Source organism: Mya arenaria, chromosome 8, assembly GCF_026914265.1.
Source record: "Mya arenaria isolate MELC-2E11 chromosome 8, ASM2691426v1".
In the NCBI taxonomy this organism is placed as follows: domain Eukaryota; kingdom Metazoa; phylum Mollusca; class Bivalvia; order Myida; family Myidae; genus Mya; species Mya arenaria.
This window is the reverse complement of record NC_069129.1, coordinates 73,884,716-73,900,259: the sequence shown is the minus strand read 5'-3', so window position 1 is coordinate 73,900,259 and position 15,544 is coordinate 73,884,716. Positions and strand designations below refer to the sequence as shown.

Below are 15,544 nucleotides of genomic sequence, written 5' to 3'. Positions count from 1 at the left end.
GGTTCTGGTCCATTGCACAATATGGCCGCCACAGCTAAAAATAGCAAAATCTTTAAACGACATCTCCTCTGAAACGGATAGGCAGATTTTGATGAAACTTGACAGAATTGTTCCTTGGGTGGTCCTTAACCAAAATTGCTCAAATGGTTCCGGTCCGCTGCACAACATGGCTGCCAGGGCAAAAAAATAGAAAAACCTTTAAAGAACATCTTCTCAGAAACCGATGATCAGATTTTGATGAAACTTAACAGAAATGTTCCTTGGATGGTCCTTTATCAAATTTGCTTCAATGGTTTCGGTCCACTGCACAAGATGGCCCCCAGAGGTAAAAATAGAAAAACCTTTAAACGACTTCTCCTCAGAAACCGATGATCGTATTGCAATGAAACTTGACAGAAATGTTACTTGGGTAGTCCTTAACCAAAATAGCCCAAACAGTTCTGGTCTGCTGCACAACATGGCAGCCAGAGCTAAAAATAGGAAAAACCTTTACACCACTTCTCCTCAGAAACCGATGATCAGATTTTGATGAAACTTGACAGAAATGTTCCTTGGGTGGTCATTAACCAAAATTTGTTAAATGGTTCCAGTCCACTGCACACCATGGCTGCCAGAGCTAAAAAATAAAAAAAACTTTATACCACTTGTCGTCGAAACCGATGACCTTTTTTCGATAAAACTTGACAGAAATGTTTGTTTGGTGCTCCTTTACTCAAATTGCCCAAATCATTTCGGTCCACTGCACAACATGGCAGCCAGAGCTATTAAAGTAAAAATTTTTTTTAAATAACTTCTCCTCAAAAATTGATGATTGTATTTCTATGAAACTTGACGAAAATGTTCGTTAGGTGGTCTTTGCTTGAACCTTTTGGCCAGTGGAGCACAGGCACTGATGTGCCTCTTGTTACCAGTGACACTGCTAAAATAACTAGCTTTAATAATTATAGAAGAGCTTTGCCCCTTGTAGGGTTGGCATCAATGTAAGATGCATTTAGCTCCACTAGCTAGAGGCCAGAGGAGCTTATGCAATGGTGTGGAGTCTTGTCATCTGCATCTGCAAACAATAGCTTGTGAACGTAATTAAGACTTCAGTTTTGATTGAATCTCAAACTTATATAGTATTAAGATTTCCACGAGAGCTCGATTTCTTTTGTAAACCAGTCAGATCTGCCCATGCATGACTGGATTGTGACACTCAAAATTTGCTATAATACAGCTTGTGAAAGCAATAGAGCCTCTATTTCTTATCCGATCTGCAACAGAGGTATATAGTAGTTAGATTCTGGCTTAAATACAGTAACTATTAAATCAGTCATATCCAACTATGCATGACTGGATTATGGCCCTTGAAATTGGCAAAATTACTATAATTGAGCTTGTGAACACAATAATACTAAACTTATACACACTTATTAGATATTACCTAACTCACAGTTCCTTTTGAAAACCAGTCAGATCTGCCCAGGCATGACTGGGTTATGGCCCCTTGAAATTGACAAAATTACTAAAATTGAGCATGTGAACATAATGGTCTCCAGTTACTATTTGATCTTTACCAAACTTGGTAAAGGCCTCAGTTCCTTTTGAAAAACAGCAGCCCATTTATGACTGGATTATGGCCCTTGAATTTTGCAGCATTTCTGTAATCAATAGAGCCTCCTTGTTCACATTGCACGTTATATGTTACAAGATAGTAATGGGAACGCCCATGTTCTTACCTGAAATGTTCCAAGTTAACTATTACCAATACATATAGATAAAATTATACATGCTCTGTATGGAAAATGACCAAATAATCCCAGTAAAGAATAGGCCCTCGTGGGCCTCTTTTTTAAATGGCACTGGTGTAATCCAAGGAAAACAGATTCTTGTTTTAAGGTAAGCTTATTGATGAAACCTGCATACTTGATTGTGAGGCAACTGCTTTATAATTACATTGTTTCATGTTTCAAACTTGTTGTTGAGAATGTAACCTTTACCAGCCTCAAAAGTCAACTGAGTAACAAAACAAGTAAGAAAGTTATATTACAATATAGGTTAAAACGTTAAGAAAAAACAATGGTTCTATACTCCACAAAGAAGTATCATTTTGTTAGTTTGATGAAATAAAAGAATTGGAAGTAGTTATCCCAATTTCGAGCCAATGTGCCGAGGAACATGTTTAAATAGTACAGTCAAAAAAGTCACGAGTGCACATTGTATGCAGAAATCTTTTTCTGCCCATGAACTCAGATATCAATTGATTGAGAATCTACTAATCCCCAAAAAGCTGCCTGTGGAGGCTGATACTGTACTGTTGTGCTTTTACCCTTCTCTAGTAATTGCCCCAATATTATCATAAGAAGTTTTCTGTGTTAAAAAATTATACGTTATGTCCGCAAATGGAGGGGGCGGACACACCCTGTTTTAGTATAAAGTATTCATAGGATCTTAAAAATTGGTACGAAGGCACTCAAATCTGTTTTATACTATTTGTGCCTCAGAATTTCGGTTTTATAAAACATAAAAAGGGAATGCATGGGGAGGGGGTTACATCCTTGTCAAGAAAACTCAAAAAAAATTAATTGTTTTTAAAATTAATTGAAATTGGTTTAGATAAAATCAACTAATACCCTTATGACTGAACTTGACAGTCATCCTGATCCAAAGCTTTATAAAAACTACAAACATTCAATTACAATTTGGAATTAAATATTATGCACAGTTCTATCTTGCCATCCTTGAAACTTATATCATAGTATGTGACAGCTATTGCCCGTACCTACAAGAACGGAGGGTCGGTCCCTTTTTTCTTAGGTAGGGTCAGGTTACCCGATCCAAATGTACGGTATATTTTTTAGGCCTCATGGATTGTATTTAGATAGTCATCCAAGGGGACAATGCATTTGGAATGGTATAAACATGTGCTGACCTTTCACAAGTTAACATACTAGTATTATATAGTAAAGGGATGCTTTTTGCATATTATTTTATTCATTGTTTTTATTTTAGTTTTCTTTTGAAAAACCTCAGTATGGCTATGAGCTGCAATTACCATAATTAGCTCATGTTCATTTTTCAAAATATCTGAACACCATTGTGAGTGGGAGTGTCATATTGGGAAAATGACCTTTAGTTGACCCTTTTGAAAGGGAGATGCATCTCCAACACTTGACAAGGATACTGACTAATCTATAAGGCCTAAAAAATACATTTGGTTCGGGTAACTCGACCCTACCTACGAAACAGGTGCCAACTCTACAATAGTTAGTTTGTAAAAAAATTGTGACGCTTTATACAGAAGATTACATTAACACCATTCTCCAATAAGAAAAATAACATTCTTATATAAAGCCTAATAAAAAACAAGATGCCCAAAAGGGCCTATGCTCTACTGGCATGGCTTTTGTGGTCATATCAATCCAGAGCATGTATGTATGGGTAAAAGGCAACAGACATATAGTTTATGTTTTGTGTTTGGGTTACCTGAAAACGTAGCACGTTCAACATCTGAGCCCAGAAAGTATTGTAAGCAGATTAGTTGCATGAACTATTTTAATATTTGCCAAGTAAAAGTCATCGGCCAAAAAAAAAAATGCTTTTAAAACTGTACTCATAGTAAAAATTTCTGTAGTTTTAAAAGTTAAAAAAAGTTGGTCAAAAGGTCAAAGTCAAGGGCATCCTAGGACAACATTGATCAATTTGAACAAACATTCACAATTAATTGTGCTGAGATGGATGCACGAACACACAAAAAGATTTTTAAACCTTTCCAGATTTATGTTTACCAAACCTGTGAACCCTGGGTGTGGCCAGTAATGACACCAGGTGCATAACTTAAATATTCACAACCAATTTTGTTAAGATGAATGCGCAAACTACAGAACTCAAAGCTAAAAAATGGCCTTTGGGCTTTCAACAAGAACAAGGCAGAGTAATTCACAAAATCAACTGCAGAAGCAAAAAGCAAATTGTCTCTCAAAATCCTAGACTTGCAAATTGTTCTCCCTTAACTCTAGACTTGAATTTACATGTACATGTAAACTTGGCTAAAAATAGAATTTGCTCATGCAGACCTGGCTAAAAATAGAAAGCATTTCTTTAAAACTTCTTCATGGCCCATAATCTAGGCATTCATGGGCGTATCTGGCTGGTTTTCGAAAGGAACCGAGCTCTAATGGATATCTAGATACTGTACAAGTTTCATCGAGATACAATCAAAACTGAAGACTGTATCGTGTTCACAAGCAATTGTTTACAGACGCACGGACGGACGAACGCACATACTACGTACACATTACCATCGCATAAGCTCTTCTGGCCTTTGGCCAGTAGAGCTACTAATAATAAGGAAAAGCCTACCTTACTACCTTTTTTGAAAAGGATGTAACCCTAACCAGTTTTTTTTGCCTAAGCAAAAAAGTGAAAGAAACATCATCCAACTTTGATTATCATTTATTAAAATAATAAAGATCAGATTCACGTTTAACAACTCAGCATGAAGAAGTGATGCACCAAGAAAATTAAATAATAAAATAACAAGATTCATTTAAGGGCTATTCCAGTAAAACATAACCCATGGCGGGGAAGCAATCATTAAATAGTATATGGGTGGGTGTCTTTTTTTTCTAAGGGTAATTGAAACCCTGAAAGAGTAAATTTGCTTCTGTAGGGGAGTGGTATATTTTAAAAGTGCCTTCCCTTTGGGGGTTTTATGTTTAAATGGAATAGCCCTAAGGAATATAGTTCTTTTTAATGTTATTAAGAAAAGCAAACTCTTGAGTTTATTTCACCACATTTTACCACATTAAACAAGTTGAATCTATTCTTATTGTTACTTAGAAAATATCATACTTAACACAAATTACAATCTTACATAATGCATCTAATATGAGCCCATTCAAGATTTTATACCTAGTATTCTAGGTTTGATTACCAAAAACAATGAACAATTTGATTAGCTGAAATGAAATTCTAATGTCTGTTTGCAAAACTTACCCTCAACTGACCTAGATTCAAATTTGAAACGGAAACTGTACATATACAATAGTCTTCATCCCTTACATTGAGTCATTCTTTGATTGGATCAGTTGGTCACTAATGTTTTGTCAACATTCTTTTACAAGACTTTATACGACTTTACCCCCGCAGAACTATTGAAAAAGTGTCTTCTTACAGTTGTAAGCGGTTTGTGCACGAGAATTTTGAGTAATCCCACTATCTGATACATTGTATTTAGAAAGGCCATGATAATAATCTAAAGTTTATCTTTTGGAAAAATATTTCTATTTATCTGTGTATATATATATTTATTAATGCATTTATTTGCTTACTTATATATGCAATACACTTATCGTCGTATAATTTGCCTCGGACAAAATTGGTGTTCTAACGTTTGTAAGAGGACACTTTTGAAGAAAAGCTTGTACAGTACCTATTACATACATTCACAAAAAGTCCAAGTATAAATAAATAATAACATATTCTATTTTATTGTACTCAACTAATCATATTGCAAACAGTAAATTTAATTTACATGTTTATTACTACCTTCTTATATTTAAGAGTATCTGAAACAATTCATTATTTTTTTTTCCAATTATTTTTGTATAAATACCATTACCAGAAACATTGGTACATCTAAACCCAAAGGCGACATGCATAACAAGTCTGAAAATATTTCATGAAAACACAATTTGTAATCAGCAAATCAATATCGCATCATGATTGACCCACACACGCTATACATACATACAATATTACATTTGAGAAATAAATAACAACATCAAGAATCATTTATATACAAATTCATAATTGTTTGGCAAAAAAGATATGAATATCTTTGAATAACAAATAACCATGCTCTACGATTGAGTGTGTAAGATAGTTGGTCCCAAATAACTCTGCATGAGTAACATGCAGTCACATAAATCTCATCATAATTACGGAATAGAACATTTCATCCCATTATTTAGACAACAAACAAATAAAATCATATAGTTCTAAGCAATAGGCTTTTTATACACCAACATTAAATACAGCAGTAAAAATATACAGTCGCTTTCTTCATATCTCGCCCTCTCTAGCAAAACAAACTGACATGATCTACCTTGAACCTATATGGCCTGCTCGTTATTCATGTCTAAAAGCACAACCTCACAATATGAACAACAGTTCTTCTTTTCATTCCAAATTGGCTATTCACAATAAGAACAAAACTGTTGGCTGCTCCTTCCTGGTAGCCATGGAAACAAGTGCATACTTGCTCTACAGTGCAGCAAGCAGAGATAGACTGGTAGCTCATCCAATGTGGGTCGAGGCCATTCATTTCACGGGGTAAGCATTCACTTGTCGGTTTGCGACCCATGCAGTGAACACATCCCTGTAATATAAAAGCAATAACATGTTCAGTCAGTCACCAACAATTGATTCACTTCCTGAGAAAAAACCTTTTGTTTTACTTATAACTTTGAAAATATCTTTGAACAAGATTTACAATGTTAGACCAATTATGTGCATTGGCATGATGTAATATTAGACTTGGTTGTAGATTTATGTGGAGGACACCAAGTAACAAGCAAGACAGCCAGCTGCATGGTTTGATGACTATGAAACAATCTTGTATTCACTAGGCCAGTTTACTTTGGCGAGCAATATAGCAGTAAAACCATTGCCATAGTTGTACATCTTACTGAATGTTAAAGAGGTATTTCACACAGTATTAAAGGTAATGCCTGGGTTCCTACCTGCAGTGTGAGACGACACACTCGTTGCTGCAGTACTCATTGTCCCAGCCAATGTTGTCGATGGCCCGGTTGTTGCACCCTGTACGTATACACATGCCAGCAGGTACCATACGCCCAGCATTGCCCTGGAAATACATGCTCCAAACATATACACACTTTCACAGTGATAAGTGCATTTCAGGTCAGAATTAGCACAAACTTATTTATTCTTAGCTTGATTGTGTTGAAAGCTTATCATTTATAGAATCACTCAAGTCCATTTCCAGGGCAGAAACTGTACTGGGGCCATGGTTGCAAACAGCCTCAAGTCAAAGTCTAGACTCGGACAAGCACTTTTATCAGTTACAAAGAATCCTCTTTATTCCATTAGTTTTTCAAAAATTATATCAATAATTCAGAAAATTTCATCATCAAAACTCAACTAGAAAGAAATTTACAATGAAATTAAAATTTGCAGTTTTTCCACTGGAGTCTGAACAAACTTGAAACTGTTTGAAATGATCGCCACAGGTGTCCATTTTGAGAGGCCATCCTTATGGGGATTGGACCATCAACCTCTTAGGTGCTACACAGCTTGGTTTGTCATGTTTTTGAAGTAAAAGGAAAAAACTAATAAAGACTTGTTGTCCTATTTTCTAACTTTGAGGACTTTTAAAGTAAAACTTAAATTTCAACCATACCAATATGAATACGGTATTGTGCTGTTGTTTTCTATTTATCACCGTTTTACATATTGTTGAAGTATGATGGCCTTTTAATTGCAGGTTCTTTAATGATCGCCAAAACATCCTACAGATATTTTAAAAGTGTAGTTTTTTCTTAAATATATGCTTAAGTTTAGAAATGTAAAAGAAAAAGAGTCGTACCCATGAGAAACCCACCCCAGTAGGTGGCAATTGTTGTGAGTCGACCCTCATGCCATTATCCATCATGTCCATTGACTGGCCATTGTTATACACCCCTCCCACATTGTTGTACTGTGGAGGAGACTGGTTTTGATTCTCGTACATCATGTGACCTGGACTGGTTATGTGCTGTGGGCTGGCCATGTGCCGTGGACTCATGTTGATGTGCTGTGGAGCCCCCATCATGTGTGCGGGGCTTGACATGTGGTGTGGACTTGACATGTGTTGTGGTGACTGGGCGTGGAGTGGGCTTCCAATGTGGGCAGGGCTACCCATGTGGGCAGGGCTCATGTTGTTCATGTATCCCATCATGTGCTGGGGGGAGGTACCCTGGGGCGAATGTCTCGGTGGAGAGGGGGAGTCATCCATGCGTGTCTGGAATAAACAAAATGTTCGTATAGAATAGAAATTCAAGATGAATTGCTAAAATCAAGTGAACCTCAAAGGTCATGTGACTTGAAGTCACAAGCTATCCTGATATTAGTTTATGAAACCAAACGAAAACGCAATTGGAAATTAACTTAACTTAACTTAAGAACTAAACCGGACATTACATTAAAATAATAAATATGTAAGTTAATGTTCAAGCATTTCTTGAGACAGGAATCATTTGGCAATTATTTTTTTCCGACTTAGAATGTGACATATGGTAAGAATTTTCAGTTACAGAAGCTTTGGTTTTCTAGTGTTCTTGAATTTCAGAATGACAACTGTTTGGTCCTCATGCACAAATAAATAATAGCTTAAAATATAAAACATAGAGAGATATTTATGATCAGTATTTTCTTGACAAGTTTTGTAATTTCACATTTATTTGTGGCAATGGTACTTGTAAGCAAGATGATTTCAGGAGAGAAAATACCTTCTTCAACATCTCATTTTTTTGTTTCCTAATGATCAACATTAAACAAAAAAACAGACACTAAGATATATCAATATCACACCATGTGCAAACTTCTGCTCTGAAATGATGAATCACGAAACACTAGGAGTGAAGCTCCCCTTTAATTAGTTTTTAAAATGCTGACAATATTTCAAAGTCATGTCATTAACTGAAGCCCATGTCGAAATAGTCACAGTGTCATTTTACCATATTTTTAATTAAAATAACTTTCGAGTCAGTTCAAGTTGTATGATTTTAGAATTTATAAAAACAACACTTAATTTCAGAGCATTATTACCGTACCTTTTAAACCACAAACAAATTTACGCTACTTATTGATCATTTGCTACTTGTTGAATACTGATTACAGACACATTAACCAACAAATCATTTTCCAATCAGACACTTTAAAACACGGAAACTTTTGAAGTCCGGGCATTAATCAACCTTCATTAACAGGCCATTATTTTGCTATTTCAAGTCGGTGAGATGAATATCTGGATTTCTGCCATCTTCAATGCACAGTGACAGCCAATCAGATTGGCTCGATTTAAAAATTCACCTTTTATGGCCGAATCTTTCAACAAGAGCATGTAATTATCGAAGGGAACATCACAACTTTGACTGGTACTGGTAGTCGTCACCTGTCGTCGTTAGCAACTGCTACCATAAGACTAGTAGTGTGCTCGCCGGAGCATGAAACTCTATTACCGACCCATTGTTGTGTACCGCTAAGATGCAAAGAGAATGAATTACTTTCCAAACTAATCTGTTTCCGATCTCATTAAACAAACCTGCACTAGTTTTCAGATGCAATAAAGAAATTAATTAAAGCCAAACATGTACGGCGGTATATGATTACTGGTCGGGCATGCTTTGTAAATCCACTTTTTGTATTGTTATAAAAATATTGAAATTGAGAAAAAATCCTGAAAATAAAACAAAAATCTTTTCACAAAAATAGCATGGCTGATTAAGAACGTTGAAAATCAATACACAGGTGCAGTATCATGTTTTCATATCCTTTTCCCAGCCAGACCATTAAGTCGGAAGATATTTCATCTTCCATATCAATTATGGATAATATGAACAGAAATAAACAAATTAAAGTCAGATGTGTGGGGAAATTTGATGTACGTGTCTATTTCCTTCAATAGGAAGAATATTTGGGAAAACAACCAGGTCCATCCTTTCATTATTGAGGAAATGTTGACTCCTTCAAAGTCAATTAAGCCTTATTATCACAGTGCTTTCATGTGGAATGCTCTTTAATTATAATTTTCATATTAATATAAAGAGGAAATGGGATAAAAAATTTAAGTCCATTTCCTGTTGTTTAAACGCTAATTACACACAGCAATAATTCAATGAAAACAAGAACACAGCAAGTGAATGCCAACATGCCCTTGGTGTTATTTTTGGCGGAAAAGGGTACCCTATACCTTATCGATTATCAAGAACAGACTGGGTCTTTCTACACATGTGCATTTTGTCACTGGCAACATGTGAAAATATTGTATGTGTTAAGCCTGGAGTTATAGTCAAAGTTTCAGTTGAGGAAAATAATTGTGCAGATGTCCCCAGCAACACCATGAGGTCCAAACTGACCTGGGAGACGAGACTGGCCCTGTACGCTGCCAACTGCTTCAAATATTCTTTTTTCGCATTCTCAGTCTTCTTCTTGTACGCCTGAAATACAAACCAATAGTATACATGTAGTTAACGAGAGTATCGCAAGTAGATTTCACAGCTCTTTCCTTTTTCTCAGTTAATCCAGGTATATTCCCATAATATTTCAAGCCAGAGATATGAAACTTGCTACACATGTATATTGCTGCTGGTAACATGTGTACTACCGGTAAGTTTCATGAGAATATCTTTAAGCTTTTTTTCAAAAGGTTGATGGTTTAGCATATTGTTGATACTGTTGCCAGAAATGATGTATATGGATAATGATCCTGACTGTAAAGTTATGACCATCAAAGGAACTGTAACAACCAGATTTAATGGAACTGTATAACAGTGATGCCAAACAAAATCATACCTATGAAGTTATTTGACATTTATTTTTTTATGAATCAACTGAAACACTTAGAGTAGGATTTTATTGTGGTTGAAAGCACAAAGTCTTGCTCTTTCATCCTGTACAAACACTACTTTCTCTGACTTTTTTCCCCCCAAAAGTCATCTTTGACCCTGTCAAAATTCATCAAAAATTTCAATAACTAAACAAATGATCATTTCTCCATCACTGACTGTAGAGCAAAGAGTTTCCATGGAAACCATACAAGCAAAATATGAAAACAAATAAAGGGAAGAATGTGGAATAATCTTCGTGTCACAACTAGTGAGTCAATAGCAGAGAAGAAGAAATATTATGACAAGAACAGAGAAAATACATCATCTCAGAAAATAATCAGCAAATATTTGCCCTTCTTCCTTTGACAGGAGAACAAATGCCGAGTACTATCAATATTTGGCCATGCGAGGATAATAAAAATAGAAATAATTGATGAATATCTTGTCTTTTTTCATCATTACGTTATTTTACCAACTAATTCATTCCATTAAGAACCAAAACAGTTAAAGTGTGCTTTTGTATTCAAATGAATATTAATTTTCATCATTGCTATGAGCATTTACAACAAATTCAGCATCAATTTTTGAGTTAATTTTTGAGTTTCATGCATTTTAAGTGTAAGTGTTGCACAGACAACTCAAATTTGTTATGACATTATAGAAGTGACATTTTATCCATATTTACTGTGTTATCTTATCCATATTTACTGTGTCATGTGATCCATATTCACTGTGTCATCTTAACTATATTTACTGTGTCACCTTACCTATATTTACTGTGTCATCTTATCTGTATTAACTGTGTTATCTTGTATGTATATACTGTGCCAGCTTATCTATATTTACTTTGTTATCTTATCTATAATAAATAGTTCATCTTATCAATATTTACTGCGTCATCTTATGTATATTAAATGTGTTATCTTATATATAAGTACTATGTCATCTTATCTATATCTACTGTGTACCAGCTTATCTATAAAAACTGTGTCATATTATCTATATTTACTTGGTTATCTTATCAATATTTATTGTCATCTTATCAATATTTACTGCGTCATCTTATCTATATTTACTGTGTCATCTTATCTATATTTACTGTGTCATTTTATCCATATTTACTGTGTCATCTTATCTATATTCACTGTGTCACCTTATATATATTATTATTATATATTTAATGTACCATCTTAATCTATATTTACTGTGTCGTCTTATCTATATTTACTGTATAATCTTAATCTATATTTATTGTGCCAGGTTATCTATATTTACTTTGTCATCCTAATCTACATTTACTGTGTCATCTTAACCTATATTTACTGTGACAGCTTATCAATATATACTGTGTCATCTTATCTATCATTACTGTGCCAGCTTATCTATATTTATTGTGTCATCTTAATCAACAATTACTGTTTCATCTTAACCTATATTTACTGTGACATCTTATCTATAGAAACTGTGACATCTTATCTATATATACTGTGACATCTTATCTATATTTACTGTGTCATCTTATATATGTTTACCATTGTCATCTTATCTTTATTTACTGTGTCATCTTATCTATATTTACTATGCCAGACTATCTATATTTACTGCAGTGTACGGAATTCGGATTGGAATCCACTAGCCCATTCGGGCTACCAGATAGGAAATTTTACTAGCCCGAACCCAATTTCACTAGCCCAAACTTAAAACACTATAAAGTATTACACGTTCGAAATAATTTTTGAAGGTTTGAATTCCGCAATGGTTCTGATCATCTAATTAAGTACGCTCATAAAGTTTCAATAAATGTTCCCCAATCTGAACAATGTGTCAATAATAAATTATAGTCATAATGTATAATAGTATAGTCATAAAAAGGTTAGTAATTAAAGTTTTTAAAAAGGTAATCAAAAGAGAGAAATATTTTCTGAACGTATCATTCATTTAAAGGAAAGAATTATGCATGTACTATAAGTTTTGTTATTCAGTGCATCCTTGTCAAATCCGATATCCACCAGCGATTGTGCAATGACATGTTTCCCTTTTCAACTTTCAGTTTCACTTTCAAGTTTCCAAATTACAACAAAATGTTCCAATGTTCATATTGCCAATAATTCCTATAAATTTGGTAGCCTCGGGCTATCGGACTACCGCGAATTTCGAACACTGTTTGCTGTGTCATTTTACCTATATTACTGTGTCATCTTATCTATATTTACTATGCCAGATTATCTATATTTACTGTGTCATTTTATATGTATTACTGTTTCATCTTATCTATATTTACTAAGTCATCCAATTTTTATTTACTGTGTCACCTCATCTATTTTTACTGTGTAATCTAATCTATATTTAGTTACTCATTTGACAGAGCTGGTTTCTGATGTTAAAATAAGTAGAGTGGTCTTATTAAAACTGATAAGACAAGAGAAATTATACAAAGTAAATTTGTGTGGAAGACTGTCTGACAGTTATCCAATCTGAATTACTTTTAGTGTTACGGTGTTAATGCTTATGTTTCTGCCAATCGTTTCACCAGATGTTCTTACAAAGATAAGACAAGAGAAGTTCTATTTAAGAATTTTGAGTGGAAAACAGGGTTTTTATTGATTTCAGTATAAGATTGGATATTTCACAAGTGTCATAGAAAAACATATTTTCACAAGTGGGAAAGCCACTTGTGAAATTATTTTTCTATGATCACAAATGAAATAATTTATATGGTTACATTTTTTAAAAATTAGTCAAGCAAAAATAATATCTATTACTGAATAATTTCCATCAAATGATCAGTTGAGTTCACTTACATTGGATGAAAACCAGACATAACCACTAATACAGAGCACCACAAACAGAGCACCACAAACTGGCTAGGAGCACAATAACAGGATTTTCACTCATTTAATTACTTGAAAGCTTAGAATATCTCTGTTTCACTGAATAACTGAGTACTTCACAATGATAACACTTATTTTTTAAGTAATTTCACAGATTGATGTTGTTTATTTACTGCATCATGTAAAAGTCCCATTGGGCTGGATCAATATGCCTCTGAGCCTTGGTTTTAAATTTCTCACAACATTTCAGAAATTATAACCCTTCTATTTTCATTATGTAATTGATTTCATTAATAATTGATGTTGTTTGTAATTTATAAATTAATTAGAAATAGCTGATCTGGGAACACTATTTTTACAACAACTATCAAAGCCCCCTTACTTCAGGGAACAAAACTTGCATATAACGTCACTCACTAGTTATTGAAAGTGACTTTTATGAGTCTCTGTAAATTAGTGTGTCATGTCTTTGTAGTTCTGTCCAAATGTTTGGAAAACATTACAAAATGCTTCGAGTGTGCACTCCCGCTGAATTACAAAGTCCAAAGGGCGATCAAATTTATTGTCCATTGCTTCAGTCAAAGGGAATATGCACAATAGTGATTTCATATAAAATACATTATAAAATTAATATCTGTACACTGATACCATCTGACACTGATTAAACAGACCGCCTCATACCAAGGGCACCATGCATGCTTGTCAAAGCTTGTATGTTTTTCTCAGTTCATCAAGGAACATTACTCGAAAAAAATATTCAAGCATTGGTTATGGGCCTTGCTATACAGAAACATAATCGGCCAATTGTTCAGAACTTTGTTAAAGTTAACATGGTTTGTAACGTCATCTTTTAACTTAAACAATTGTAAGTGCTCTGAAAACACGTGTGTTCAGCTGTATTTCTCACAATATCTGAGACAACTGTTTCAGCTATGCTTGTTTATATTTAAAGGGACTGTAATCCATATGATAAAATAGCGAAAAAAAAAAAAAATTGTTGAAAACTGACATAAACTTGGTATCGATGTGTACAATGCATTGAAACTAACTAACTGAAGTACCACATAGTTTACAATTAATTTATTTTTCGCAGTTTTTTTCATATTTTTCCATTAAAAAAGATTACTAGGTATGTCTACCTAGTAGAATGCATTCCTAATGCGTGATTGGCTAATCGATGTTATCACGTGATATTACCAAGTTATGTATATAGCTTAAATATTCCAACCTTATAGGGTAAGCCTTCGTAGCACAGTGGATACAACACTGGACTGCAATTTTGGCAACACCGGTTCGAACCCGTTTTCCGACTCAATTTTTTTTTACATTTTGGTATTTTTTTACAATTATGATATCAAAGAGTAAAACATAACGTTAAATCATTGTCCTGAGATTCGTTACAGAAAAAGACTTTTTTTGGTGCCAATCTGGTGTACAGTCCCTTTAAATATGTGAGCAAAACATCAATTTTTTTAAGTATAAAAATTAACAACAATGTCATTAATCACTTGTTTACTTTGACAAAGTTCTGAGCAAATTGACCCATTGTCACAGGTATCATACATACTAAGTTCAATTAAAATATCATTAAACTTTTTTGGGGCACATGCCGATACTATAACATTGCATAAACACAGTTTATCTAATTTAAAAAAACAATTCAGTTTATCCTTACATTTTTATGTTCCGGATCAAGCCCCTCCCACATGGAGGCGACAATTTTTGACACCTCCCCAAATGTAGCGTTTGGGTTCTGCCCCTTAATGGCTGCTTGTGTGTCTCGGAAAAACAGCGCATAGGCTGAAACTGGTCTGAAAAATACATATAATTATAACAGTATAAAAATGTGATCTTTTATAGTTTTTTTAATGAAAACCATGAAGAACTTATAAATCAGGAACAATTTCCAGTACACATCTACACTACACTACACAACTGTTTGCAAAAGAATTTAGCGTTTCAAGGTTTGAAAGCATTGAGCAGTTGTGGTGTTAACTCTGCCCCAATCCATGTTTGCCTGCTAAATAATTTAAGTTGTGGGAACATCAAAAATGGGTGTAGACTATCTTGTGATAGATCTGCTAAATTTGAACCGCCAGGCAGCCATGAAACTAAAATGTT

The 15,544-nt window shown here is 34.3% G+C and overlaps 1 protein-coding gene across 1 annotated transcript in view; it reads right to left on the bottom strand.

Annotated features, from left to right (window-relative positions):
* Positions 1-4,418: 4,418 nt before the first annotated feature.
* Positions 4,419-15,544, bottom strand: part of LOC128244741 (TOX high mobility group box family member 4-like) — a 41,828-nt gene continuing 30,702 nt past the window's right edge. The window contains exons 5-9 of the mRNA XM_052962792.1: positions 15,099-15,234; positions 10,122-10,202; positions 7,592-8,005; positions 6,726-6,850; positions 4,419-6,361 (exon numbers count right to left, since the gene is read on the bottom strand). Of these exons, the coding sequence (XP_052818752.1) occupies positions 6,304-6,361; positions 6,726-6,850; positions 7,592-8,005; positions 10,122-10,202; positions 15,099-15,234 (814 nt within the window). The 3' untranslated portion in view covers positions 4,419-6,303. The remainder of the gene's footprint in view (positions 6,362-6,725; positions 6,851-7,591; positions 8,006-10,121; positions 10,203-15,098; positions 15,235-15,544) is intronic.